Here is a 26,838-nt window from a genome sequence, read left to right as displayed (position 1 = left end):
GCTACTGAAGGCACCAGCCATAATCTACCAGAGTTGTCACAGGTAAAACTCCACTCACCCAGCTCGCTCGTGACGCTTCGTTTGGCTGTTTTGTGGGCAAACGTGGGGAGTGAGCCCTCACCCTTCTACTTCATTCGGTTCCTGAGAAAGAAGACATGGAGTTACTAGTGGCTGCATTCTTTGCTAGACAGCTATTTCTTAAAGATAAAAACTGGATTTGAGGCAGGGGCCCGGGGTTGATGATTTATTATGTTCAGTTTTCAGTTCTTGGTCAGATCCAGCTGAGAGAGAGAGTCCACAGAACTAGAAAGGAACTGGCCCACTTCCCCTGGAGCCATTCGGTCGGGGTGGCTTTATCAGCTTAGGGGCGGAGCCTGGGAAGAGGGCCTGACAGCCCCTCCTTTCCTGCTTTTTGTTTGTGCAAGCTGCTGGTCTTTGAGCACCAGCTGAGTTCCTTGTGCAAAGACAACTCCATTTGATCCCCAAGTGGAGGTAATTTCATATTCCTGCACCGTGTCTTACACGTAAGTAGCCTTCCAGTACATATTTGGAGCCGGGGAGAGGGAAGCGACTTAGGAAGTGTTAAGTTCCTGGGAGGAAGACAGGTATTTGAGTCTTTGAAAATGATGGTCTTCAGGCCATGGCTTTCCCAGCAGAGGGCAAGTGGGCAAAAGCTGGGGCACAGAAGCACAGACGTGAAGGCAGAGTTGAGCTCTGAAGATCTAGGCACCTCGGGGCATCTGCCTGCCCTCCATCTGTGCCCTGTGTCCCGCCCCTGTATGTGAGCCCTGGGGTCTCTGTGGCTTCTTGGGTTCTCTGACAGGTGAGAATCTTGCATTTCCCTGGCTTCTTTCCCTGCTCTGGAGAATGAAGAAAATGCAGGTGTGCCTGACTCAGAAAGGGGGGGCGGGGCAGGACTTAGAGTATCCCCTGAAGTCAAAGCACCCCTAGTGTATTTCAGTACTTGTTTGAGATCATTATTATAAGTTTGAAAACCTTAGTTATGAACTGAAGTGCCTAGAGTGGCTTCTAATTGCAGCTCAATCTGAAGTGAAGGAAAATAGCACTCCTGGCTTTCCCATGTGAGCCAGCTGGGGAGCAGGGATTGGGTTTCCACCCAAACTTTGCCTTGCAAAGCAGTGGACCATGTAGACTGTGCCTGGGGCTCACGGAAAGCTGAGGAAGCTGCAGTGGCATAGCGCTGAGGAAACCCTGAACTCCCCAGGTCAGAGACTCAGAAAAACCCATGTCCTTTTTCTCCTCACCTCATCATTTTCTCCCAGCTGTGCGCTCCCCAGTTTTCATCTATCTATCAATTTATTTTTGGTTGGAGCTGGAGGGCAGAAAAAAGCATGAGCATTTTGACCCATGTGCTGTGGATGTGGAGGAAGAGGGGTTCTCCAGGTAAACCTGCATAGACACCTTGTCATTGGATTTTTTTTCTAGGTCCATTTTCTAGATCCTTCGCTTGGACAAGAATTCTTTAAAAAGCTAGAGACATTATTGATTGTTTTGCCAAATGATCTTGTCTCTTTTTCAGGCTTTTCACCCAAAATCTAGTGAAAGGACTACCTCGTCCCTAGTTTGTTTGACCAGTATAACACATAGCTCTGGAGTGTGAGGGCACTTGGCAGGCCTGTGAGCACATCTGTGCCACAGCCTTCCCGAAAGTTCTTTGGGAGCTGGGTGTGGGGCTCGAGGATGGCCCGGAATGGCAGTGAAGGTGAGAGGAAGTGCTGAGTGGCAGAATCTACCCTCGCTGTCCTGCATGCCTTGGTTTCCCTCAGGTGGTGACTGGGGACTGATTTGGAGAGGAGCGGGGACTGGCGCTGCATTCGTCATTCTCGCCTTCATCGCGGCCCAAGGACTCTCTCCCCACATGCCTTTCAGTCCTTGCCTCAGACGGAAGTTCCTCGGCTCCGCCCCATCTGGGGCTGCCTGTGCCCTGTGACTGCCCCTCAGTTCAGCTGTGTGTGCTCTAGATGATTGGGACTGTGCGGTATTTTCTCGGTGTCCCCTTGGGGAGAAACATCAGAGGACCATGTGAGTCGTTAGTAGATTCTGACGTTTGGCTCTTTGTTCCTCCAGGAAACACCGGAGCGCCCACATTGTTCTAGTCAGGAGGTGGCAGCTGCCAGGGGGCACGGAGGCAGCCCGATGCACCCAGTAACAGTGAAAGGATATGGACAGCAAGACCACGCGGAAGACCAGGATGGAGCCGAGGAGAAGGAGGAGGAGGAGGGGACCACTGCCTCTCCCCAAGCTGCCTCCAGCAAGACTGGCAAATGCCAGGAGAAGAAAAGGAAGCACTGCAAAACCGCACCCCAAGACCCAGAGGTGCCTAAGAAAGTCTTTAAGCCAGGTGCGGACTCTGCCCGGGAAACACGGGGTTTGGAGGAGGGCCCGGGCTTACCAGTATATGGAGGTTCCTCACCTTCCATGTGAGGGCTCTGCGGCTCTGCAAGGGGGCCCGGCTCTCAGCTCGGCCGCCTCCAGGGTGGCCGTGGGGTTTCTGTGAGAGCAAGCACAGTTCCTAGCATCCTGCCGGGGCTCGATACAAATTAGGAGGGAAATCCAGGGCTTATGGTCAAGCACAGCATCAAGTAATGACATCTCATGCCCTCGATGGTGTCACTTCCTTCCAGGCCAACCTCCCCCTACCCCCATCCCCATTCTGGGAAGGTAAGACCAGGGCAGTGTGATCAGGCCTCACTCCGCTCATTCTGTAGGCATCTGAGAAGCAGCAGCTGCAGCTTGATATCTTTCCAAGAGCGGCTAGCAGTGCCAAGATCCAGTGTCAGCTTTGAAGGCCTGGCTAAGTCCACTGAGTTGCTGCTGCTGCTGCTGCTGCTGTTTGTTGAGGGACTGTTGCATTTGAATGAAGCCCCCAGGGCTCCTGGGTGGTCCCTGACTTACATGTCTCTTCCTATGGGGCTGCTGGAAGCCTGCGAGCGCCTGTTTCCGGGTACCCCATTCTCAATGGCTCACGCAGCCACTAAATCAACTCTCTGGCAGACTGAAAAAATAATTGGGTTCTTTTGCCTCAGAAGTGCTGTTTGGGAAACCAAGGTTGGTTCACCTCTAACTTCTGCCCTCTAAACCGCAGATCCTCACACTGATCCAGGGACCATACCCGCTCTCAGTGCTCCGCTCACATCTTTTGACGCCTCTGACCTTGAATGCTCCCTCTGTATGAGGTATGTGATGTGTACTGTCACTTACCACCTGCGTGTTCTTCCCCTCTGATGTCTAGACTTGTCTGCTAGTGACCTACTGCTCGGTTGATGAGCATGGAAGTGCGTGGTTCTAACAAAATGGAAATCACGACGTTAACTGTCACACGGGCTAGCTTGTGTCCCTGGTTTACAGATTGCATTCCCCGCACTCCTAACTTGGAAATTCCTAGAGAGTGGGAAGGAAACGGTCTATTCAGAGGGCACAAACTGATGGCCCACAGGCTGGATGTCTTTTGTTTGGCCTTCATGGGATTTGGGGGCTTGTTAAAGGTGAATGTTTTGAGACAGGACACACACTGCAGTTGGTCACAACCCCCCGCCCGTGGCCACCGCCTTCCACCAGCCTTCCTCTCACATTTGCATTGCTTTCCTGGCCCCTTGTAGGTGTTTAAGTTTGTGGCCCTGGAACTAATCTCAACCGGCTACTCGATCAAGATCTCAAAGCTCAAGGGCCAATGTCAGCACCATAGACCTGTTCTTTGGAAGCCGAGGAGAGGGCCTGACTAGGTTTTGTTCTGTGCCCTACGCATTAGTCAGTAGTGGGCAGGTACTGCTTGGCCAAGCATCCCTCCTCCACCCGCTGCCACATCACCTCTACTTTCTCAGGTCTCTGGAGACACAAATTATCCACATGTGTGTCCACCCTCCAACATACACAAAAAGGAAACTGCTACAGTTGTGGTCCGTGCAGAAAAATTACTTTCACTCGTTTCATTTCACAGCCATGGCTTTGTGGCTAAGAGGAGCTGCTCAGTAAAATAGAGAACAGTAGTACCTGCTCTAGGGGGTTGTTATGATTAACCGAGAAAATCTATTTAAGACACTTAGAGTAGTGCCTGACATATAATAAGTACTCAATAAATGTTAACTTTTTTCCCAGACACAGAGGTTCTTTAACTTTAGGTCCTTGGACCCCTGAGGGGGTTCTGTGTATGGATTCTAATAGATCTAGGAATTCCCTGAAGTTATATGTAAAAGTGTGTGTGTGTGTGAGTTTTCCAGGACAAGGTCCACAGCTTTCAGTACATTCTCAAATGTGACCTTTCTCCCCCCAAAAAGAGTTTTAAAAGGAGGCTGAGATATTTGCACAAAAGTTGTTAAGATGGTTGAACGAAAAGAAGAGACGCCAAGAAAAATCTTTTGGTCTGCCACACAGATGGCTGCAGCCAACGGAGGCTCCTCAGATGTTTTCTTGCCCTCTTACAAGCACATATGCCTTCCATGTCAATCCCAGGCACTTGTACTCGGAATGACTTTTCTTGTCCTCCGAATAAAGATGAGTAAGGCAGCACATGCACTTTTTCTTTCTCTTAAGAAAGAGTTGTCAGATTTGCTCATAAGCTCAGACAGACTTGGTAAGGAATGTAGCAGCACTTGAAGAAAGCCTTCCATATACTGTCTTGAGTTTTAGGTGGAGTGGGCGAGGGTAGGATGGGCTGTATAACCGGTTCCCTTTTGCCACCTCCCCCTCCCCATCACAATGTAGCAGGTGGGTCGTGCCAGAGCCAAGGTATGAGATAGACAAACTCTGCTTCCAAGCAGAGAAATGGGCCTCCGGGCCTCCGCAGGTGACGCCACTGTGGCTCCCAGCCCGTGATGTGAGCCATGGTCTTTCAGATGTCAAACTCTGATAGACTTGATTCAGCTCGCTGAGAAAGCCCAGGTCCTTGGTGTACTTATCCTCCTTAACACTCCTCCTGACATCCCTGGGATGCAAAATCAAACACGCAGGCTCATCCTGTTTGTGTTTTCCCTGAGGGCTGAGAATCCTGAGGTTGAAGTTCTTTTGTTCCCTTTCCTCTCCTTTCTCCCTTTCATCTTGTTTGTCCCTGATCTCAACAGGGGGCCTCAGAGAGGGTTAGAAATTTGGTCCAAGAAATAAACACCGAGAGGATAAGACCCCCTTGTAGTTGGCTCGCTCTGAGTTTAAAAAGCCATTATTTTCCTTATCCTGCCCCTCTGTTCTAAATGAGACTTCAAAGCAAAAACCCATCTTTGCCTATTGTATGGGCTGGTAAGTTACAGGGGGCACTCTAGCTGCTTTATGGTGAAAAGAAGGCTTCCAAGTCTAGAGAACATTTCTGATCATAAGGCTCTTTTTTTTTTTAACTTGGTTTTATTGATTTATTTTTTAAGTGTACAATTTGATTTTTTTTTCTTATCACAAGGCTTTTAAAATTGTAGCCCTAGTTCAAAAGCATGTAGTTCCCCTTCCAACAGGGCTCATCTCCAAGTCAGAAATCACATGTTGACAGAGGCCATTTCGAATATATGCTTTAGCTTGAATTATTGCAGTCTTGGAAAAGTTCCTGTTTCTACCTCTCTCTGGTGTTTTTCTTTTTAAAATTGTTATTAGGATTATTATTAGGTTCTGTTATGACCCTCATGTGTCTTTGGTGGAGAGGGCTTAAGGGTAGACATATTTTCAGACAATCTGCCGGGTCATGAAACTAGACATTTGTAGCTCCTGTGCAGGTTTCTAGAAGGAAATCCAGTGCCCTGCTGCTGCATTGGTAGGAGACAAGTTAGAGTGTGAATTTATTTGTTCTGATTCTAGAGAAAAAATCAGGAGCAGCTTATAAATTCCTCGGGGAAAATGGTGGAGAGAGCAAAAGGTACAACGGTTGGAGGAGGAGCTGATGAGAAACTTTCCAGTGTCCGAGTCTCCCTTGTTGGATGGGGAGAGCTCTGCTGGGGGAAGTGGCTCTCTGAATTCCAATACCTCAGAGCTCTGGCCCTCAATCTTTAGTGACTGCAAATCCTCCCCGGGGATTTCCCTGCTCCGGGTACCCTAGCCCTGGGGGCCACCTCGGGGGCTGCTGTGCACCAGCACCTTTGGGGTGACAAGGATATTTTGAGATGTGGAGCAGGAATGTTTGATATTTGAACCAGTTACCCAATGGCCCAGTGACCTCTTTGTCAATTGAAATGAAAAGCTTTATATTTAACCTAGTTTTAGCTATTCAAGTAGCTGAGTGTTAAGGAATCAGTTCATTTCTCTCTTTCTCTCTCTTTCCCTCCCCACCTCCCCCCCCCCCACGCCCCACCGTCTCCCTCCTCCTCGTTCCCTCTTTGCTCTTATTTGATAGCAGCAAAAGAGCACAATACAAGGATGTAACTGGTGGGAAAAGATAGCTATTTCCAGACAAGCCAAACATTTTATCCGGGCTGACATCTAACTGAAAGCATTTATTATTGCTATTGTTTACTCCATCACTGTGACAATGTAAAATGCTTTCTTGTAAGAAAATCTGGCCCTACTCTGATTTATAAATGCCCCCTGAAGTGTTTTCCAAAATCCTTACCTAAACTGGTAAATAGAAGGGAGAGGAGTTTGAGTATATATCTATCTCTAGCCCTATCTAGCTATCATCTATCTATCATCTATCTATCTATCTATCATCCACTTTCTCTCTCTGTCTCTCTTTCTCTCTGTCTGTCTCTCTGTCTCTCTCTCTTTCTCTCTCTCTCTGTGTCTCTCTGTCTGTCTCAGTTTCTCTCTCTCTGGCGGTGGGGGAAGGTAAGGGAGAGAGACAGAGGGAGAGAGAAAAGGATGTGTGAGTGTGTGCACCTATATGTACGTGGATGGTGTTTGTTTTAGATATAGATGAACACACACAGTCGTGGATGTGTCATATAGTGGAGAAAGAAGATGGGCTTGTGAATCACATGTGATTTCACATCCCAAGCCCTGCTACGTACTAGCTAGCTGTGTGACCTTGGGCAAGTTATTTAATTTATCTGAGTCTTAATTTCCTCAATAGGAAAATGGAGCTAATCAAATTATTGCCTATGACTGTACAAAGTTAATGTATATGAAAAACAGTATTGCACACTTCCAGGAATAGCAAGAGAAATATATTCCATCTGTTTCCAGTCACTGTACTCAGTCAGCCTGGGTACAGGATTGGGTTGCGTCTTGAAAGATGATATAGTCTAAGCATCTGAACCTTGAATTATTTCAAAGCAATAATTATGCAGCATCTGTGGCAGCATTCTTGTTTGTGACCACTCACATCAGGAGGACTTTAATCATAGCTCTTGCAAAGAGTTGCTGTATTCTTTTGTGTCTGCTTCATTCATCTACTCATTAAATGTCAGTATTTATTGCAGTTAATTGGCTAGCTGTATCATTATTATGGGGACGTGGATTACATTCTTCAGTGAACAAAAGGATCCATTTTGAAATTCTCAAGAAAAATCGTTTTGCAGACACAGATTCATCAGTCTTCGTCATTAGCGTCATCTAATAATGTATGAAAAGCATTCCGATTCATAGGTCTCACATTACTGAGGAAATGAGATTGTCTGGTTTGGCGGTTTCTAGTAGTTAGATCACAGCAGTAGTTCTCAAAATCAGCCTGCAAATCACAATTTTGAAAAACACTCTAAATTGTGAAATAGACACAGTGGGAAAGTTCATGAAAATATGAATGTGTTCTCTTAACAAAGTATCGTAAAGGAGGATACTCATGCAATCCCTCTCAGCCCAAGAAATAAAACATTACCAGGACTCCAGAAGCTGCCCATGTGCCGCTTCCAAATCACGACCCCTCCCCACTGCCCCTGAAGCCATGTATGTATCTCTAAACAGTGTAATTTCGTTTTTCCTATTTAAAAAAAAAACTTTATGTAAGTTGAATGGTCCAGGGTGTATTCTATTTTTGTGGCTTCTTTTCCTCAGGATGAAGATTTATCCATGTTATTGCGTGTAGGTGAAGTTTGTTCATTTTCATTAGTGTATAGTGTCCCATTGTGTGAATCAACCAAAATCAGTTATATTCTAGATGGATATTTGGATTGTTTCTAGTTTAGGGCTATTAGGAACTTTACTATGAACAGCTTTTTTAAAATGGATTAATTTATTTTTGGCTGTGTTGGGTCTTTGTTGCTGCGCACGGGCTTTCTCTTGTTGCGGAGAGTGGGGGCTACTCTTCGTTGCCGTGCGAGGGCTTCTCAGTGCGGTGGCTTCTCTTGTTGCAGAGCACGTGCTCTAGGCACGTGGGCTCAGTAGTTGTGGCTTGTGGGCTCTAGAGCACAGGCTCAGTAGTTGTGGCGCACGGGCTCAGTTGCTCTGTGTCCTGTGGGATCTTCCTGGACCAGGGCTCGAACTCGTGTCCCCTGCATTGGCAGGTGGATTCTTAACCACTGCACTACCAGGGAAGTCCCTATGAACAGTTTTTATGTCTGTGAGTGCACATGTAACTCTTTGTCCATTTTCGATTGGGTTATCTCTTTTCCTTACTGACTTGTAGGAGCTCTGTGTACATTCTAGATACAAGTCGTTTGTTAGTCACGTGTGCTGCACATATCTTGTCCCTCTCTGGCTTGCCTTTTTGCTCCCTTAATGGAACTTTTTGATGTGCTAACAAGTTCTTAAGTTTAATTCAATAAAAATGATCAATCTTTTCGTTTACAGTTAGTGTCTTTTTGTGTGTATCTTGTTTAAGAAATCTTTTTCCCCCCTGGAGGTCAGAAAGATATTCTGTTTTGTCTTCTAAAAGCTTTACTGTTTGCTTTCACATTTATTTTTACAGCCCACATGGAACTGATTTTTGTGTATGGTGTGAGAGGCAGTCCAACTTCTTTGCCCCCTATGGATAGCCAACTATCCCAAGTAGCACTATTGAGAATGCTATTTATGTATTGAAAATCCTCCCTCTCCTTTGAAGTGCCACACTAGTCATAAATCAAGAATCTGGGTCTCTGTCTATTCCTGGGCTTTCTATTCTATTCCACGGATCTATTTGTCCTTGTGCTACTCTTACTCTGTTTTAATCACTACTGCTTTGTAATAAGTTCTGATACCTGGTAGAGTAAGTCCTCCTACACTGCTGCTCTTCAAAAGTGTCTCGGCTCTTCTTGGCCCTTTGCCTTGCCTTATACAGTTTAGAAATCAACTTGCCAAGTTCCACGAAAAACAAACAAACAAGTGAAATAACCCGTTGGGGTTTTTATTGGGACTTAGTTAGCTCTTCTTTACTTTCTGTCAATGAAATGTTTACAGTTTCTTTCAATAGAGGTCTCATAAACTTTTGTTAAATTTATTTCCGGCCACTTGATTTTCAAAAGCAATTGTAAATGTCACCTTTTAAAAACATGTATTCTCTCATGCTTGTTGCTGGTATATAGAACTACAATTGTGTGTATGTGTTTGTGTGTATTTATCTAGCTTCCTTGCTAATTCAATCAATTCTTATTAATTCTAATAATCATTCTATAGATTCTTTTAGATTTTCAAAGTTCATCATCATGCCATTTGTGAATGAGGACAGATTTGTTTTTTCCCTTTTCAGGCCTCAGACATTTTTTCTCTTTGACTTAGTACACTGGTTAGGACCTCCGTCAAAGATGTTTTTTGAAAATTAATTTTACTTTTTGGCCAATTTAGTAACTAAAATTTATTAACTGAAACAAGTTAACTACTTTTCAAACAGATTGATACATTTAAAAAATAGAAAACAGTAAACATGAAAAATCTCTCTCCTAGTCCAGACTTTCATTGCCTTGTTAAAAATATCAAATCTCTGCTCCTCCCCTTGAATTGTAAACTTTATCCAGTGAGACTTTGCCAGGTCTGTGGTTTTAAAGCTCCTCTGGGGGCTCTGATAATTAGGTTTGGAGACCAATAGGGTAGATTCGCCTATGCAGAGGTTAGTCGGATTGTGTAATACGACGATTCCCAATCCTGGCTGCACATTAAAACCGCTCCAGGAGCTTTAAAAATCCTGATGCCTGGCCCTTACCCTGGACCCACTGATCTGTATCTCTGTAGGTGAGATCCTGGGCCTCTGTAGTTTTTAAAAGTTCCCCAGGTGATGGCAGGGGTGGGGGTGGCCTGGGGAGGAGCAAGAGGGAGGGGCACAAGGAGACATTTGGGGGTGACAAGCGTGTTCCTTATCTTGATTGTGGAGGTGGTTTCATAGGTGTGTACATGTGTCAAATCTTATCTAATTGTACACTTTAAGTATGTCAGTTTATTGCATGTCAATAATACATCTCTAAAGCTATTAAAAGAAAAAGCAACCCACATGATTCTCACCCACAACAATGGTTGAGAATCATTGTTCTAATAGAAAAGACACATGACTGGAAGGGGAAGTTGGAAAGACTTTCATCTGCTAACAGTTGGCTGTGTACTCCTAGATCAGTGACTTCATCCCCTCTGGATCTCAGTTTCATTCTGGTTGGTGGGTTCGATTTTTTTTCTCAAGTACTTTTCAGCTCTGATGTTTTGATTCGTCTGCTCAGCCTGGCTGTGTGGGCCAGGCTGCTGGTGCACCTCCTGGCCACACGAGGGGGCTGTGCAGCCTGCAGCCTCTTCCTCTCAATTGAACACTCTTGTGAGGTCAAAACAGGCTGGTCAGGCGTCTTTCCCTTCTTTCTGTCCTCTTGGTGAGTGCGAGCTCCGCTTCTGAAGCATCATCTTCAGCTGCCCCCGTCCAGTGGTCATGCTGCAGGTGAGCCTTTCTTTAAGCAAAATAAATCCATGAATCTCTGAATGTACAGAACAGCTTTTTAAAAGATCCTCAGATTGCTTTGAAAAAATAGCTCCTGCGAAGCAATTAAAATAGGATCTAATTAAAGTATGTGTATGCATACACATGTATACATGTATGTGTCTGTCTGTCTGTCTGTCTGTCTATCAGTAAGCACATTAATAATGTTACTCTATTGTCCCTAGGAAAATAACCCATCCATATAAAAGGCAGTTTTGTTTGTTACAGGTGCAGTTTTGAGATCCTTCAGGCTGTAAACATTGCTTAGGTGAAAAATGGAATCAACGTTAGCAAATAAGCCTAGTCTTTTCCCATGGTAATATAATATAAAGTGCTTAAATATGGGAGTGTGTGTGTGTATTTATCTGTGTGTTTGTTTATCCATGTGTTTTTACATATATTCAGGTGAACAGGTTGGCTAAGTATTTTAGAATGGAATCTCTTCAGACACTTTGGGGATTCATCTTCATTTTTCTGGGACCTGACAGGGAAAAAAATCTGGATGCCCTGGAAGAGACTGACTAGAACTGTCACAAAATGATCTAGCTATGTCTTAAATTTTAATAAATGCATTATTTAATGCATTTAAATCCAGCTCAGAAATAAAAAACAAATGCTTTTCTGAAGTGCAACAACAGCAGGGATTTTTTTCTTAAAAAGGATAAAGAACCCCCTCCCACCCCCATAGAATTTCCCAAATAATACTATAAAACCTTAACATTGAATAGCTCTGTCTTTTATGTTTGATCTGATTGCAGTTTTCTTCCATTTTGATTCATAAATTTCAGATTATTCTATGAGCCAGTCACAACACCTTGTGGACACACCTTTTGCTTAAAATGCCTTGAAAGATGCCTAGATCACAATGCGAAATGTCCACTGTGCAAAGATGGTCTTTCACAGGTAAAACGTTACTTCTTTCTTGAGTGGGTTAGCTTATTTGGAATTGGGTACGAAGACAGTATCCTATTGGATCCCAAACCACTGCACTGTGCTAGAGCAAAACACCCCCTCAGACCATCTATTTCTCCTGTCTTAGAGCCACCCCTCCCCTCTCCACAAAGTCCTCCAGGGAAATGAGGCAACATCTAGCTTTTTATGAACTGTCAGTAGTGAAATTAATTTGTGTTGGAAACAAAAGTATCAAAATGCTGGTAAACATGGATGAAAATGATGATAAACATGGATCCTGGTTCTAATCCCATCATGGCACCTGATTCACTGTCATGTTTGGTGAACCTTTTGTCCTCCCTGGGCTTGGACTAGATGCGCTCCGATGTCCCCTTATCATCAATGTTTATTCCGTGCTTTGAAGAGATCACTCCCAGGTCCCCAGGAAGACCTCACAGACCTTTATTGTGGTGCTTGCCCCACTCCTCAGCTGCTATTGTACTTATTAGCAGATATTTGGCTGCTTGAAAATCTCTGGGGCTTCCAGGTCCTCTAAAATGAATCACACAAACTGCCACCTTTGTTTTTCAAGTGGGCTTGCTGTAATTTTCTATAGCACAAGAAGATGTGGGAATCCATCTTGTCCCCCCGACTCCTCCCCCCGGGTACTCGTGTGCCATGTTTTACAATCAGTATAAATGTTCCTTGACCCCTGTCATCCCTGAAGAGAGGTTGGAGATGATGCAAGACTATCTCTAGGTGAGTGTAGATCCAGAGAAGTCACGCGTTGAGCTTTCCCAACACCCCAGCATTTAAACTAAGGCAAGGGAGTGAGATAATCATCCTAGATAGCTCTGAGGGTGTGTATTGGGCTGGGGGAGGGGGGGGAGTCAGTGTCATGTATCTGGCTGAGGTAAAGAGGTGGGATATGCTGTCCTGATTGTAGGTGAGAAGCCCATGGTCCTCATACTTAAATAATACATTTGTGTTGTGGTAACACTGCAACATTCAGATTAGCAGAAAGAAGGAAAATCTGCAGTTAAAATGTTAGGATGTGCCTTTCCTGGGTTTTTGTTTTAGCATCAGAGGAGGAGTCACCTCCTTCTTGGATAGGCTACTTCCTGAGTCATTGCTTTTCCCCAAAGACTGGGACTGGGCAAAGCAGCCGATTTTCCTGCAGCCTGGCAGTGGCAGTGGCTGAGAAGGCATCATGGAGGCAGAGGCTGTGGGGTACTGGACTTAGGGATTAGAAGATATTCCCACCTGTCTCTGTGTAGTCACACAGAGTCACACTCGCACCATTTTCCAGAGAGAGAAATATCTTATTCCGATCATGTTCACTGCGGAATAGACAGACGTAGCCCATTCTGGGAAAGGAAAAAATGTCTGAAGCCTGCAGTTTTATACTCAGGAGCTCCCCCTGCTGGGCCTGTGTGGGTAGTTTCCATAGCCAGCAATTCTCTGCAGATGTTTTTATTCCCATTGTCTGGGTCACACAAACACCCACTCCTTACAGATCCCTGGATGTGCATGGGCTAGCGGTGTTTGGGAGGAGAGTAATAGTGACAATTGGCAACTGAGCCCAAGTTAGGTTCTGAAATCAGGGTTTATAACATAAATTCAATGATACCTAGATGGTATAATAAAAAAAAAAGTAGGCAAACGAAATCACCAGTATTTAGCTTTTTTTTTTTTTTAAAAAAACTAAAGTTAGAGGAGATAAAATATATATACTATATAGAATTGAAATATCCAGAAGCCAGGCATTGAGGCGGGGTTGGAAGTGGGCCAGGGCAGGCAAGGGTCGATGATTGAAAATTGCTTTTTACTTCCCTGAACCTTTTGACCATGGACTTTCAGCATATCCCAGATGGAGATCATTTCTGGGAGCTTATAAACACAATAATAAGAAACAGGAAAGGAAAGGCTTTTCTCCCCTTTTTTTAACAAGAACATGATCTCAATTTCAGTGTTTTAGGAAAGCTGTGAGATTTTTAAAACTTCAATGCAGGTCTTTTTCCCTTGTTAAAATATTTTTTCTAAGTATAAAAGTAATTCATTGCATGTGTTTTTTAAGCTAAACTCTAACCTCCAGAGATTATCTACATTATGATAGTATCAGCTGCCAGTGTGTGGGTCTAAATTACTCCAGCATGCAGGTCATTCAGTTGTTCTACTGATTACATCAGAAGTGCTTTGTATTTTTCTGATGACTGCATAATATCTAATTGCCTTGTTCCCCATATAGTGCTTGGCGTCAAGAAAATATAGCAAAAATGTCATAATGGAAGAGCTAATAGCTAAATTCCTTCCAGAAGAACTCAAGGAACGAAGGAGGCTTTATGAAGAGGAAATGGAAGAACTTTCTAAGTATGCATATGCACATTGCTGTTTTCAGTTTCACTCATACCAGGTCATAGAACTGAAAGTGCACATTTCTTCCTAACTCCTCAGTTAGCGATACCATGATATTGGTAACTTGAAATTGGCCACAGCGAGAGTGTTTACACCATGGACACTGGCAAATACTATAACAAGGGCTTCCCCCCCACCCTGCCGAAAGCCAGTTGTCCATTTACCAGCACACCACTGAGGAAACCTAAGCTGAACCACTGACCAGGTCACATATTGGCACTAGTAACTCGGTATCATGGGCAGGAGTAAATTGGAATAACTTAATCAGGGGAACTTAATGAAGTACAGTTGACCCTTAAACAACATGGATTTGAACTGCATGGTTCCACTTATATGTGGATTTTTTTTCAATAGTAAATGCTATAGCACTACACGATTCAATCCGTGGTTGGTTGAATCCACGGATGCAGAACCGCAGATACAGAGGAACAGCGGATCCCGAGGGCTGACTCTAAGTTATATGCTGATTTTCAACTGTGCGGAGGGTCGGTTCCCCTAACCCCTGTGTTGTTCAAGGGTCAGCTGTATCCAGAAGATGGTTTTCAGATACATAAGGAGGTTCTGCAAGGTTAAGAACTTTGATGTCAGCCAGACCTGGGCTTATGATGCAATTTTGCCACAAAGTGAGCATACTTCATGACCCTAGGCGAGTCACTTAACCTCTCTGGGCCTCAGTTTCCTCATCTGCAACTTGGGGATAATAATAGTGCTTACCTCATGGACTTGTTATGAAGATCAAATGAGCTAGTGCATAGTCAGCACTTAATAAAAGTAAGATTGCTGCTTATTACACTTCCTCTTCCATCGCAGGTATTGTGAGAGGTAGAGAGTAGGGCTGGAGATGAAAGTAGGGCTCGAAGCTCTCTGCCTGGCCGGAAGAACAGCTCACTTAGCAGAAAAAGCAGGAGGAAATCACTAATTTCTGTCTCTCATACTGCTGCCCTCCCATCCCCCCATCCCCAGTAGAACTCGTGCAGCATTCTGGGGGCAAAGTTCCCGATGGCAAAAGCTGTTCTGGTTTTATGCCCACCCTGTAGAGAACATTTCTAAACTGCCTCCAGTGTGTTTGTGCCTCTCACTTTGGATAACCTGTTTTGCTGGGGAGCCAGAAATGAAATCGTTCTTTTCTCATTAACATATTAGATCTACTCAAGGCATCTTTATCTTTATTTCTGATTCTTAAGTTCACCTGAGTCTCTCTGAGCCCTCTTTTCAAATATCATTTAATGTCTGATTAACAGACACCAGAATATACTAAAGGGGTTCTCTTTAAAGGAATCCTAAATTGAATCCTTTTGAGATTTGGACAGATGATCTTCTATCTACTGGGAAGTTTAGGTTCAGGTGTCCCTGTATTGGATTTACTAGACAAAAAACAGTGAGCCAAGAGGAGCTGGCCTGGTTGGTGGTTCCCTGTCAGGCCATGTGTCTGAATCTTCGTGTGCACATGTTGAGAGGCAGACTTGTAGGTCTCGATTTCAGAGCTACTACACCAGTGTCTCTGGGAGGGGAGGGGGTGGTGCAGTGACCTGGTTGTCTGTGTTTAAGGGCCTCCAGTGATTCCGATGCACAGGCGCATTTGAGCATCACTGGGCTACATTACTCTTGCCTCTCCTCTGCTCCCTCCTCGTCGCAGCTGGGCCTGCCATGCAGATCCTCTGGGGGCTTTGCAAATGTGTGATGCTCACGGGGATCTTGCAGAGGTTTTCCCACCATTCCTCTGGAGATCTGGGTCCACTTTTACCACCCTTCCCCATAGTGCCAGCAAGACACCTGGGCAGATTGTTCGAAGGGAAGAGCATGAAAGAAAGAAAAATATGAGGTATAACCATCACTGACAAGGTTAAGGTACTAGAGAACTTCATTACCCAAGTTAGAATATGTAGAATGTCAGTTTTAATCATAGCCCTTAGGCTAACCTGTGCACCAGATAATGGGATTCAGCCCACAGCATCAGACACATTTTAGTAGTTTCTATCAGCCATCAGCTTGATGTCTCCTTGCCTTCCTGTGGGGGAACCACATGGTGAAATTTGGCCAACCTTTCTGTGTTCTGCTTCAATGCTGTGAATGCATGTCATTTACTCTTCCTGACAGCTTAAATAAGAATGTGCCTATTTTCGTGTGCACCATGGCCTATCCCACCGTTCCTTGTCCCTTGCACATCTTCGAGCCTTGTTACCGTCTGATGATTCGTAGATGCATTGAGACAGGCACACGACAGTTTGGCATGTGCCTTGGAGATCCTGTCAAAGGGTAAGTGAGGAGCTATGAAAGTAAAGGGAAGTTGGGTGGAAAACGTTTTCTGTTTTACTTTGGGGCCCTCCCGGGAGCATTTGTAAGGATCAGGGTCCCTCCGGCCCCTAGTTTAACACGTGAGAGGCCGCCTTTTTAAAGGAACCCCAGGATCAACCTTTTGTTAAACAGGCGGTATAACTCAAAAACTTGTTTTATAAGAGTATGGTCCCTGGGGTCCAACTGCCTGGGTTCATATTCTGGCTCTAACCTTGGAGCAAGTTTGACTTCAGGCAAGTTACTTAACCTTTTGGTGGCTCAGTTTCCTTATCTGTAAAGTGGGTCCAATAATAGTGGCTACCTCATTGGGTTTGTTGGGAGGATTGATGATTTACTAATGCACAGAAAGTACTGAGCACAGTACAATAAACGGTAGCAGTTAAACATGAAGATTTTTTTTTCACACAGGCACTGCCTGTGCTGTTTTCACGGCTATAGACCCTGGGACAGGCAAGAAGGCAGAAGTCCCTCATGGCACAACATGGGGTTATAGAAATGGGGGTGGGGTACGCAGGCCAGGGAAACAGCTCATCAGGAATTTACTTTCTTGACTCCATCCCCAATAAACAGGTTTGCAGAATACGGGTGCATCCTAGAGATCAGAAATGTCCAGTTCTTTGCTGATGGCCGCTCAGTGGTCGACAGCATAGGCAAGAGGCGCTTCAAGGTCCTCCATCAGGGCCAGCGGGATGGTTACAACACAGCCGACATCGAATACATTGAAGACCAAAAGGTGAGGGTGACCAGTGCCAAGAATCCCGAAGCCAGGCTAGCCCTGTAGCTTGACAGACCCAGATGATTGCAAAAGGATTTCTCGGCACTGATGGGGACCTTGGGATTTCTCCCCGATTGCTGCAGCCACGCTGCATGCTGCCGGCTCACTGTTCAATTGTGGAATGGCAGTGAGCGCACCCACGGTCCGGGCTTTCCTTGCTTAGTTGCTGATTTTTATTCATGCATAAGAGATACCAAGCCAGACCATCCCTGGGGCCCATTCAGCATAGGAGTTAGGTCTCTGCCAGGGATACCAAGATCAGGAGCTGGATCCATACATATGTATTTCATTTTTCAGTTTCTTTCTATTTTAAACCTTTTTCTTTTGAGATAATTGTAGAGTCACATGCATATTTCTATTTTTAACCGTGTAACCTGGCCAAGAGCCCTTCCTAATAATCCATCATCCCATAAGGCAGAGAGATGACACGTCCAGTTAATCCTTGGGTTTTTGAACTAATGGGTAGAAGAAGAGGTAAATAATCCCATAAGCATTTATATTTACATTCACTATATAGTACAAAATTAATAAACATTTGCTCAGCGAATAAATGTATTTGACTTGGAAGATAAAGTTACATACTGAGACAGAGACACATTCATGTCCCTCTTCCCAGGGAGCAGTGGGAAAGTAGATGTAAAAAATGAAAAGGAGAGAGGCGTGAATGGTCACAACCTAGTTTAACAGCACGCCTCCACTCAAGCCAGTTGGCGTCGCTGGTTTTCTATATGTCTGGCTGTTTCAGCTTATTTACCCAGCTGAACCTTTCTGTGTCCTCCACCCTCAGCAGTATTTACACACAGTCCATCATCTGGCTGAGGAGGCTTTCACACACCACACAGGAGAAAGCCAGAAGGGTGAGCCTTCCCATAGGGTGACAGGATGGATGCTCAAAGAGGCAGGTGTCAGAAGGGCCTCTGGGTGTGATGGAGAAGGTACAGAATGCCTCACTTCCACTTTGATACTTTCAGGTTCAAGGAGAGGATTGTGTTGAGCTCCTGGGATTACATAACTGTGTCTATGAGCAAGCATCATCATGGTTTCATTCACTCAAATCATCACTGAAGAATCGGATACTCAACCATTTTGGTCCAATGCCCGAGAAAGATGCTGATCCCCAGGTATATAAAAATGTCTCTGTAATCAGTTGCCCCCACCAGACGAGAGAGCCTAGGGTTTGTGATTAGATGGGTGTGTGGTTTCCATCCAGCACATTTAGTGTAGAGGGGAAGATGGATCCAAATTGGTCTTGTTTGGCTGGACAATGGGCATCATGGGTAAGAACAAAAGGACCCCAAGTCAGAATTGGAGTAACTAAAGTAGAGCAGTAGGAACTTGGATCCAAGACAGGTTTTGAGAGATTAGTTAAGTGAGAGGATGGGAGCACAGGCACCATCAACAGAGAACCTTTAATGGGAGTCCAGATTCACACCATGATAGTGTGTTAGGGTGACAGGCTTAAGAGAAGGATACCTAGGGAGCTGAGACCAAAGGCTGCCATTTCCAGGGGCTTCATAACTCTCCCCCCATTGCTGCAGGAGCGAGGAGTGAGGATCTAGGGCCAGCCACCTTACAGGGTACCAACTGCAAAACCTTAGAAATCTTTCACCCCCAGGTCCCTCCATGCTTAGCCCTGCAGGTCTAGACCCTTGCCATTGTCCTCATCAGGGATGAGCAAGTTTTCCTGAGAAAACTGACCCAATCCTTAAATTTACCCTTGACTGAGTTATACTAGAAAAGAGTTCATTAGATTCTGCTGAATCAGTCTATTTCCTGGAGGGACGGGTCCATTTGAGAGATCAAGCTGCAGATCAGAAGCTCTCCAGGAAAGTGGAGATAGTTAAGTTTCACCAAGCTTTGCTTGTCCGGTGTAAATCAGGGAGTCCTCTCTCTCTAGGACAAGGCTGGAGATATCCTAGTCAAGTATTTTCCCACCATCACCTTTCCACATTCTGACCTGGCTCCTTACATAATCTGCTCCATAACTTCCTTGAGTCTTTCCTTATCCTCATTCCTGACTCTATCACAATAGTAAAATAGAATCTGTATATTCTGACTTCCGTGCCTAAAGACTGGTCCTACTTACCGCTCTAGCTGTGAGACCTTGGGCAAGTCCTTTCTCCTTTCTCGACTTTTTCCCCCATCTCTGAAATGAGAGAGGTAGACGAGAGGTCTCTAAAGTCCCTTCTTCCTTTTGCATTCTGAGGCTGTAAAACACCAGCCTATTCCCTAATGCGCTGAAGCGTCTTGTTTTCTCCAGACCACAAAGGTGGCTCCTTCCACCCCATTCAAAGGCATCGTGAATGTTGGAGGGAGAAAAGCCAGTTAGTGCTTCCTGATGATCCAGCTCCTGGCTCTGGGTCACTGTGACTCAGAACTACGGCAGAGCTCTGAGAAAGCTCACGATCAAGTCGAATGTTCCCCTTCACCTTCTGGACAGCTTTCTCCCCCAAGTCAGGCAGAAGATAGTGATCAGCAGTGGTAACAGCATCTTCCACAGAGTGATTCATCAGGGCTCAGTGACACAGAAAGCAGAAATCTTGGGTTTCATTTCATTTCTTATTAGGATTGTTATGTTGCTTTGCAGTAGCACCAGCAGCAGCAGCAGCAAAAAAAAAAAAAAAAAAAAAAAAAAAAAAATCCCATCCAGTTTGATCCAGTCAATGCTGTAGCCCCAGCAGTCCCATTAATAAGAATGTTCTAAGCCTCTGGAGGATGTTTCTTAGCTTAAACATCTTTGTTAATGATCCTGGGAAATACAGTTCAGGATTTGTCAACCTAACATTCAGAACTGATCATAGGAGGGAGAACATGTTACAGACTGAAGCGATGGACAAGAAGAATCCAAACGAAGCTAGAGGCACAGAGAAGCAAAGAGGCAGTGAGGGTTGGGGGAGAATCGGGTGACCGGTTTGGAGGCAAACAATCCTGCGTGTAGGTGGTTTGACCAGAATGTGGTTCTTGGCAGTCCTAAAGCCAGCCTTCTGAAGAGTGTGGGCAGAAAGCTCATTTGGGGCTTCGTAGGAAAGAAGTCACCAATGTCTACAATGTGTGCCTGGGACGCTGCTGACAAACAGAATTTGGGTGCAGCATTACTGTGGGATAGGAAAGCGCTTTATTAGAGGAAACCTGGGATGGAATATATTTCTATGTGACTGTGTTTTCCAATTGGAATTTTTGCAAAGTGGATTGCTGTGCTTTGGGGCTGTGAATCATAGGCTCTGGTTTTAGGGGAGAAGCTAGCTACAGGCCCATATAGTGACCTGGCATATGTGGACTCTGTTGCCTTCAGTCAGAAACAGAGAAGTGAAGGGAGGTAAGAGACGTGCAAAGCCTAAGGGGTCATAAGGACTGAAAACCCATTTGCTCTATGGATCAGGCCAAAGGGCCTAAACAGAATCTAAAAGGTGGAAGAGGCTGAGTAGTCACCTCTCGGTATCCATGGGGGATTGGTTCCAGGTGGCCCCGTGGATACCAAAATCCCTTCTATAAAATGACATAGTACAGTGAGTACAGTCAGCCCTCCGCAGCTGTAGGTTTCACATCTACAGATTCAACCAACCAATTTTGATCCATAGTGGGTTGAATCCATGGATACAGAGGGCCGACTGTAGTACATAGTTCAGCTTATAAAATCACACTGGCTAGAAGGTATGGTGTGTTGTTAGCAAATTGATGTGTTTGCTTTAACCACTACCAAAAATGACTGTAGCTTAAACTAGATAGAGAGCATAAGTCATGGAGATGGAGGGCCAGGGCAGCCCTGTTGCGTGAGGTCATTCAGAGACCCAGGCTCCTTCCTGACAAAGCTCTACTGTCCTCTGAGTGTTGCCCTCATCCTCCTGATTGAAGAAGGCTGATCATCACCAGGTCCATGTTCTAGCTGGGGAAAGGGAGAGAAAGAAGAAAGTGAGGGCTCGTGCCCCTTTCCCAGAGCATGACCCAGAAGTTACACTTATCACTGCCCTTTACATCTCATCAGCCAGGACTTTGTCTTAGGCCTCACCTAGCTGCAAGGGAGGCTGAGAAATGTAGCCTCCCCCCCACCCCCCCGTGGCTGTATGCCCAGCTAAGACAAAGGGAAATAGATATGGGGGGGGGTGGGGAATTAGCAGTCTCTGCCACACACAGAAGCAGTTCCACTGGGATATTTCCTGGTGGCTTTGGAAGCCTGCAGACTGGGATCACTTCTGCAGGAATGGGATGAACCCATTGTGTTTCTCTGTTGCAGATCAACCCGAATGGCCCGGCCTGGTGCTGGTGGACATTAGCAGTTCTTCCATTGGAAAGTCGAGCTCAGCTCCCGTTCCTAGCAATGAGGTCCCTAAAGGACAGACTGAACGGTATTCGGAGAGTATTGGCCTTTATATCCCGAAACCAAAACTAGTGAGTGGATTGCTGAAAAGGAGATCCCACGCCTCCCCACCGCCATGGGGGAGTCGTCTTGTAAATATATCTAATTGCAATAACATCTTAGAAGGGAGTATCAAACAGAAGTATTGTGCTGCCAGAGAGAAATTAAATAGAAAGACTGAAAGAACGTGGTCTGTTTGAAACTTTCTTTCTTAAGATGCTTCTTGACATGCTGCACAACTACATGCACAGCAGAGGTTGTTTAAGAGCCCAGAAGAAAAAAAAATTTTTTGATTTTGACATAAAATTTTCTCAAAGTTTAAAGTGGTTTTGCTTTAATTTTCTGTCTTTTTCGTAGATGAATGACTGTGTGGTTGAAACGTGATGCCCAGTTACTAATCATATTGCTGCGTTGTTTCACTGACTTTTGAGGTCTCATTCCAAGTGGTTCAGATTTTATACAGCATTGTGTAAAATAATGTTCATACTTCTTTCTGTTTTAATTTATTTTTTTGCACTACAGTATCCTTTTTTTCTATATGTATGTTTGTAACTATTTAAGTGTGCATTACTGAAAAATACTGCTTTATTTATTGATGTGGCTTACCATGTACCTAGGGGGAAGTAACAATACTAGAAATGTGTGATTTTTGCTTTCACCATTTTTGCTACATTTGATCCCAGTTCTTGAACCATTTTCATATCTATCCAATTGGGTGCTTAAAGGAAGTTCACAATCATGCTGAGACCATCTATCTTTACAGAAGAATCTGTAAAGCAAAATCTGAACTTTGCTTTCAATTTGAGTCCAACAATATAAAACACTTAAGGGATTTGGCATAGGTTATGGAATAAGCCAGGGTACAATAAAAATAATCCATTTTCTATGTATTATACAGAGCCAGGATGAAGGAATTATTTTTCTGGAATCAAGAGATGAATTAGAGCAGTGTCTTTTATTACAATCTCTTGTAGGCATTTATTTCAGCCATCCAATTATATCTTAATTTCTCCCCAGTGCAGTTAGGAATGGCATTTTTAGGCAGGATAATGTTTAACCCTTCAGAGGTAGTAGTTTTCAGTCTGGCACGTCACAGCCATGCCCACCTAGCATCCGTACCCCACCTCTTCTCAGGGTTCTGCGGATCAGGGCCTGGCTAGCATGTGTGGAAACACTTGATGAAGGACGGTTCATTGTTAAAAGTGGAAAGAAGCCAGGAAAAAAGGTAGAACCCTTTAAGAAACCCTCAAACTATCTTTTTGGTTTTTAAATCTTTTCAAAGGAGGCAGACAATTAATCCATGATTTTATCTAAACACGGTCTTTCCTCCTCGTTGCGATGGGCCAAAGATTTCAATACAGGGGAAGAATAATGGTAAGGGGGTAAGAGTGAGGTCTTGTTTAGCTAGCTTAGTGCCAGTTTGATTTCTTTAGTGCCAGGACAACCTGAAAACGGGAGTGTTATAATGACAGAGAGAAAAGATTAGGACAGGAAAGAAGTGAGTCGTGTTGTTCCTACCTTCACGCAAATTAGCCTCCCCCCATGTGACTCTGGACAGCTGCAGTACATGACTCACACAGCCCATTCACTCTGTTCCCATGAGAGGTTAATGCCTCAAGTAATCAGGCTGACTTCTTCCATCACCACCTGTGGCCAGAAATAGAAAAGGGGGCATAAGATGATCCAGGCAACAAAAAAGAGATTCACGTAAGCAGAAACCAAATAACCTTTTCTGCACTTTCTTAATGAACACCGTCTTGTCAGAACATTATGTTGGCGGGTTTGATGTTTGGAGCCCAATTGGGCCAGTAAAGAATGGAAGTATAGGCGTGGTTACTGCCCAGGCGGACTCTACAGGGCTCAGGGAGGAGGAAATGAAAGGCTCCCTCTCCACCTGGTGCTCAACGATGTGGTCATAACACAGTCTTAGTACAATAGTTTCCTATTGTCTAGTGTAAATGCAACATAAAGGGCCATAGGTGTTTTGGATTGCTAGATGTGTTACTTTTGTGATTTCACTTTTTCTGAGCACCCGTTTGTCATCTAGCAAATGATGAGGATAAGTACTGCGTGTAGGGTTATTATAACATTAAATGAGATAATATATATACATCACTTAGCATAGTGCCTCGCACATAAGAGTCATTCAACAAATGATAGCTGTGATTAGATTATTCATAGTTATAGAATATCATTGGGGGCGATATTCACATAAAACCCTACCTTTACACACAATACCAATTTCCAATTCCTTTAAACTTGTTTGGGGGAATCCACACCTCTGATTTTCAGACCATAACTTGATGAATTACACGTAATTCTTTTGGGGGTCAAGTCTGTTTGGGAAAGTGAAAAGTTAAAAGAGTAGAAAACAAATGAGAGTCAGAATCCGGTGCCAGCAAATTTTTCCTCATTCAAGAGGGCTGAAAAGTAGCGTTTGGAAGTCTAGACTTTCTGATATAATGGAAGCCTTAAGTTCTAGCTCCATTAGAACAACCAACCCATCACTTCCTGCTCTCCAAAATGTATGAAACTCCACATCATCGAATATTTCACGTTGATAAGTGAGGGTCGAAATCCAGCAAATGTAGATCCTGGCTAGGCAGAACTGCACTTTCCTCTCAGTAGCCTGGATACACATTTGGATTGTTTTACAGCAAGCTTTTGTTTCAGTAGTGGTGGGAGGCAAGGTGCAAGGCTAAGCCTTGGCTTTCTTTGATATGTACTTGAATGGGGTAATCAATTGGACATGACCATTTCACTGCTTGTAAATTGATTTTGCTGCAAAGCTTGGGAATAAAGAGCATACACAAGAAAAACATAATGTTAAATCTAGGCCAGAAGGACAAGACTTCCCCCTTGGTAGTTAGTGCCATTTATTCAGCTAGTTTTCCTGTTTATTGTGATTGACCTAGTCTTTTACCAGTAGGTTATTTGTGTGTGTATGTGTGTGTGTGTGTGTGTGTATGTGTATATAGATGTATATAGATGTGTGTATATATATATATATGCGTGTGTGTATATGTACATGTGTGTATATATATTAGGTATGAAGCAGACATTATGCCTTTCTGCTTTGTACTATACTATTGCTGCTAGCTAATAACCAGCAAAATGTAGAAAATGAAAAACGATAAAACTAATTTTCTGTAGACAACTTGGAGAAAAGAGTGCTTGCCCCTTACTTAGTGGGGTAGAGAAGTGACTATGTCAACAATTTGCCTTTTCTGAAGGCCGACTGCTTCTAGTCCCTTGCTGCTGCAGCATGCTGGGGCTAGTCGAATCACTGCGCGCGTGGCGCTTCCAGTTCTGCCTGTGGAGCCGGACTGGGCTCAGATAGTCCCCTGTGACTGGCTATTGGAGTAGTGAAGCTCTGAGGCTGGTTCACAGCACTCAGAAGTCTCTTACTGTCATTAGATCGAATACTGTTGATGGACTGGAACCTGTTGGGGACTGTGTTTCCCCTCACCAACTCCATTTCCAAGATGGGAGTTTTATTCAGGGACTCATTCCTTGAGTTCCCAACATGTTGACTTTGCATCCATTTCTGTTTCCTAAGGCAGAATCATAGCAGAGGTATGTAATCAAGATGCAAATAGAAGGCAGCCCAAATAAGGGAAAAGGACAGATTTTCAGCCTATTCTTGGGCTTGAGGAATGAGGTTTTGATTTGATCGAAGACAGTTCTGAGAAGCAGCCAGCTGCACGGGCTGCAACTTGTGGCCTTTCCTGAGTGCAGAAAGAAGGAAGAGGAGCCAGGTAAAATGTACACATTTGGTTCCTCTTAGAATGATAGCTCCCACTGTTTGATTATTTAATAATCTGGATTATGCACATCCAGAGGTGAAATGAAGACATTTTCCCTTACAAATGGGTATTTTCAAATGCGCTAAGTTAACCTTGAGAGAGAAGTGCCTGTAATCTCTGTTCCTGGTGTCATTTTAAAGCTTTTGCTTCGTGACCGTGTAGCCATTTAAAACCTTGTCGCAGCAAATGTGATTAACAGAAGTTTACAAAGCAACAGTGTAGCTTATGCATCATTTAAAGTTGCTCGACATTTATCTATAGTCAAAGCAACAATAATAACAACAAAATCAAAGGAGAGCAAATAGTTCAACGTGGCATCATAAGCTTACCTTAGATAAACTAGTTCCGTCGTTTTATGCAGTTCTCAGTAATGCCAGGATTAAAATATCCAGCAAGCCATTTAAACAGTGGCCAATGTGTCTTTGTGTTTGTAATTCCAGTTGTTTGCTAAGCAGCCATTTTACTCTTGCACTGTAATGAACTGAAAGGGGAATGAAGATAACGCTTTCTTTTTTTTCCCGTATTGCTATTCAACTACCTCTATATGCTTGATGTCTCTTTAGGGTCGTCTTTCCTCTAAATCTGTACAAGAGAAGTTTCAGCTCATCTATGTTGTAATAACAATGTGATATATAGACAGTCTCTGTGAAAGCTTGTTGTTCATTAAAAAATGTTTCCTATTGTCTCACTTTGTATCTAACACAACTCTACCCATACTTCAGGGCAAGAATTGCCCAAATAAATTCAGCATCTTTTTGTTGGAAGCTGAATAGGAGGGAAAGCGATCTCAGAACATCTATTTTGTTCTTGTTCCTATTGGTTGTGATACATTTGACCAGAAGATCTTTCAAGGAAATAGACCTGCACTCAGAAAGCAAGCTCTTATGTATGTGACAGTGAGGCAGGTGTGAACTGATTAAACTAATTGTTTAAAAATGCACCAGAAAAGCTTGTTGTCACTAATTTTGTTGAAACTTTTTGCTAATAATCTGCCCCTACTTTGTCAATCCATTCGTACACTCGGTTTGCTTAAAGTAGAGCGCACTACCTACTTTGTTTTCTTTGGCATGATAAAATGTTCATGAAAGCAAATTACACGTTTTTATTTCAATTAAATGGCTTCTCAACAATAGGCTAAAGCTAAGGCCCATAGCTTAAACCCTTTGACAGGAAAATTGGTAAAACTGACTAGGACAATGAGCGATATTGACTGAGCTGACTCCGGCACCGAGAGCTTCAACAACATCTCACCTCCTTTACCATACAGATGTCAGTCTCGTGCCATTGAGGACTTTACACAGGTTCTATTTTACCACTGAAGAAAAAAAGGCATAGGAGTAGAACAATTTTTTAAAAAACTGAAATGATAGAAAACTCCACTTGGGCCTGACCTTGTTCTTTGTAATAGGATCTTTCCGGTCATTGAGAAAAATCAGAACTGCTAACCAGGGCCCAGAGGGAATGCTTGGTTCTGTTCGACTTCGCCCTTCTGTGCCTTATCCGCTACTGTCTGGTTCTCATGAGATAGAGCTCATGCTGGCCAAAGGCACAATCTTCCCTCCAAGGC

At 44.1% G+C, this 26,838-nt stretch overlaps 1 protein-coding gene across 2 annotated transcripts in view; it reads left to right on the top strand.

Annotated features, from left to right (window-relative positions):
* The window catches only part of LONRF3 (LON peptidase N-terminal domain and ring finger 3), a 37,506-nt gene extending 11,272 nt beyond the window's left edge, over positions 1-26,234 (top strand). For both annotated transcript variants that reach the window (XM_057718936.1, XM_057718935.1), the window contains 8 exons: positions 2,089-2,362; positions 3,107-3,197; positions 11,524-11,638; positions 13,875-13,996; positions 16,139-16,297; positions 16,907-17,069; positions 18,083-18,232; positions 21,343-26,234. In XM_057718936.1, coding sequence (XP_057574919.1) covers positions 2,089-2,362; positions 3,107-3,197; positions 11,524-11,638; positions 13,875-13,996; positions 16,139-16,297; positions 16,907-17,069; positions 18,083-18,232; positions 21,343-21,498 — 1,230 coding nt within the window. In that variant the 3' untranslated portion in view covers positions 21,499-26,234. The remainder of the gene's footprint in view (positions 1-2,088; positions 2,363-3,106; positions 3,198-11,523; positions 11,639-13,874; positions 13,997-16,138; positions 16,298-16,906; positions 17,070-18,082; positions 18,233-21,342) is intronic.
* Positions 26,235-26,838: the final 604 nt, after the last annotated feature.

The sequence above is a fragment of the Hippopotamus amphibius genome, chromosome X, assembly GCF_030028045.1.
Source record: "Hippopotamus amphibius kiboko isolate mHipAmp2 chromosome X, mHipAmp2.hap2, whole genome shotgun sequence".
Classification (NCBI taxonomy): domain Eukaryota; kingdom Metazoa; phylum Chordata; class Mammalia; order Artiodactyla; family Hippopotamidae; genus Hippopotamus; species Hippopotamus amphibius.
This window is presented reverse-complemented; position numbering and strand designations above follow the sequence as displayed.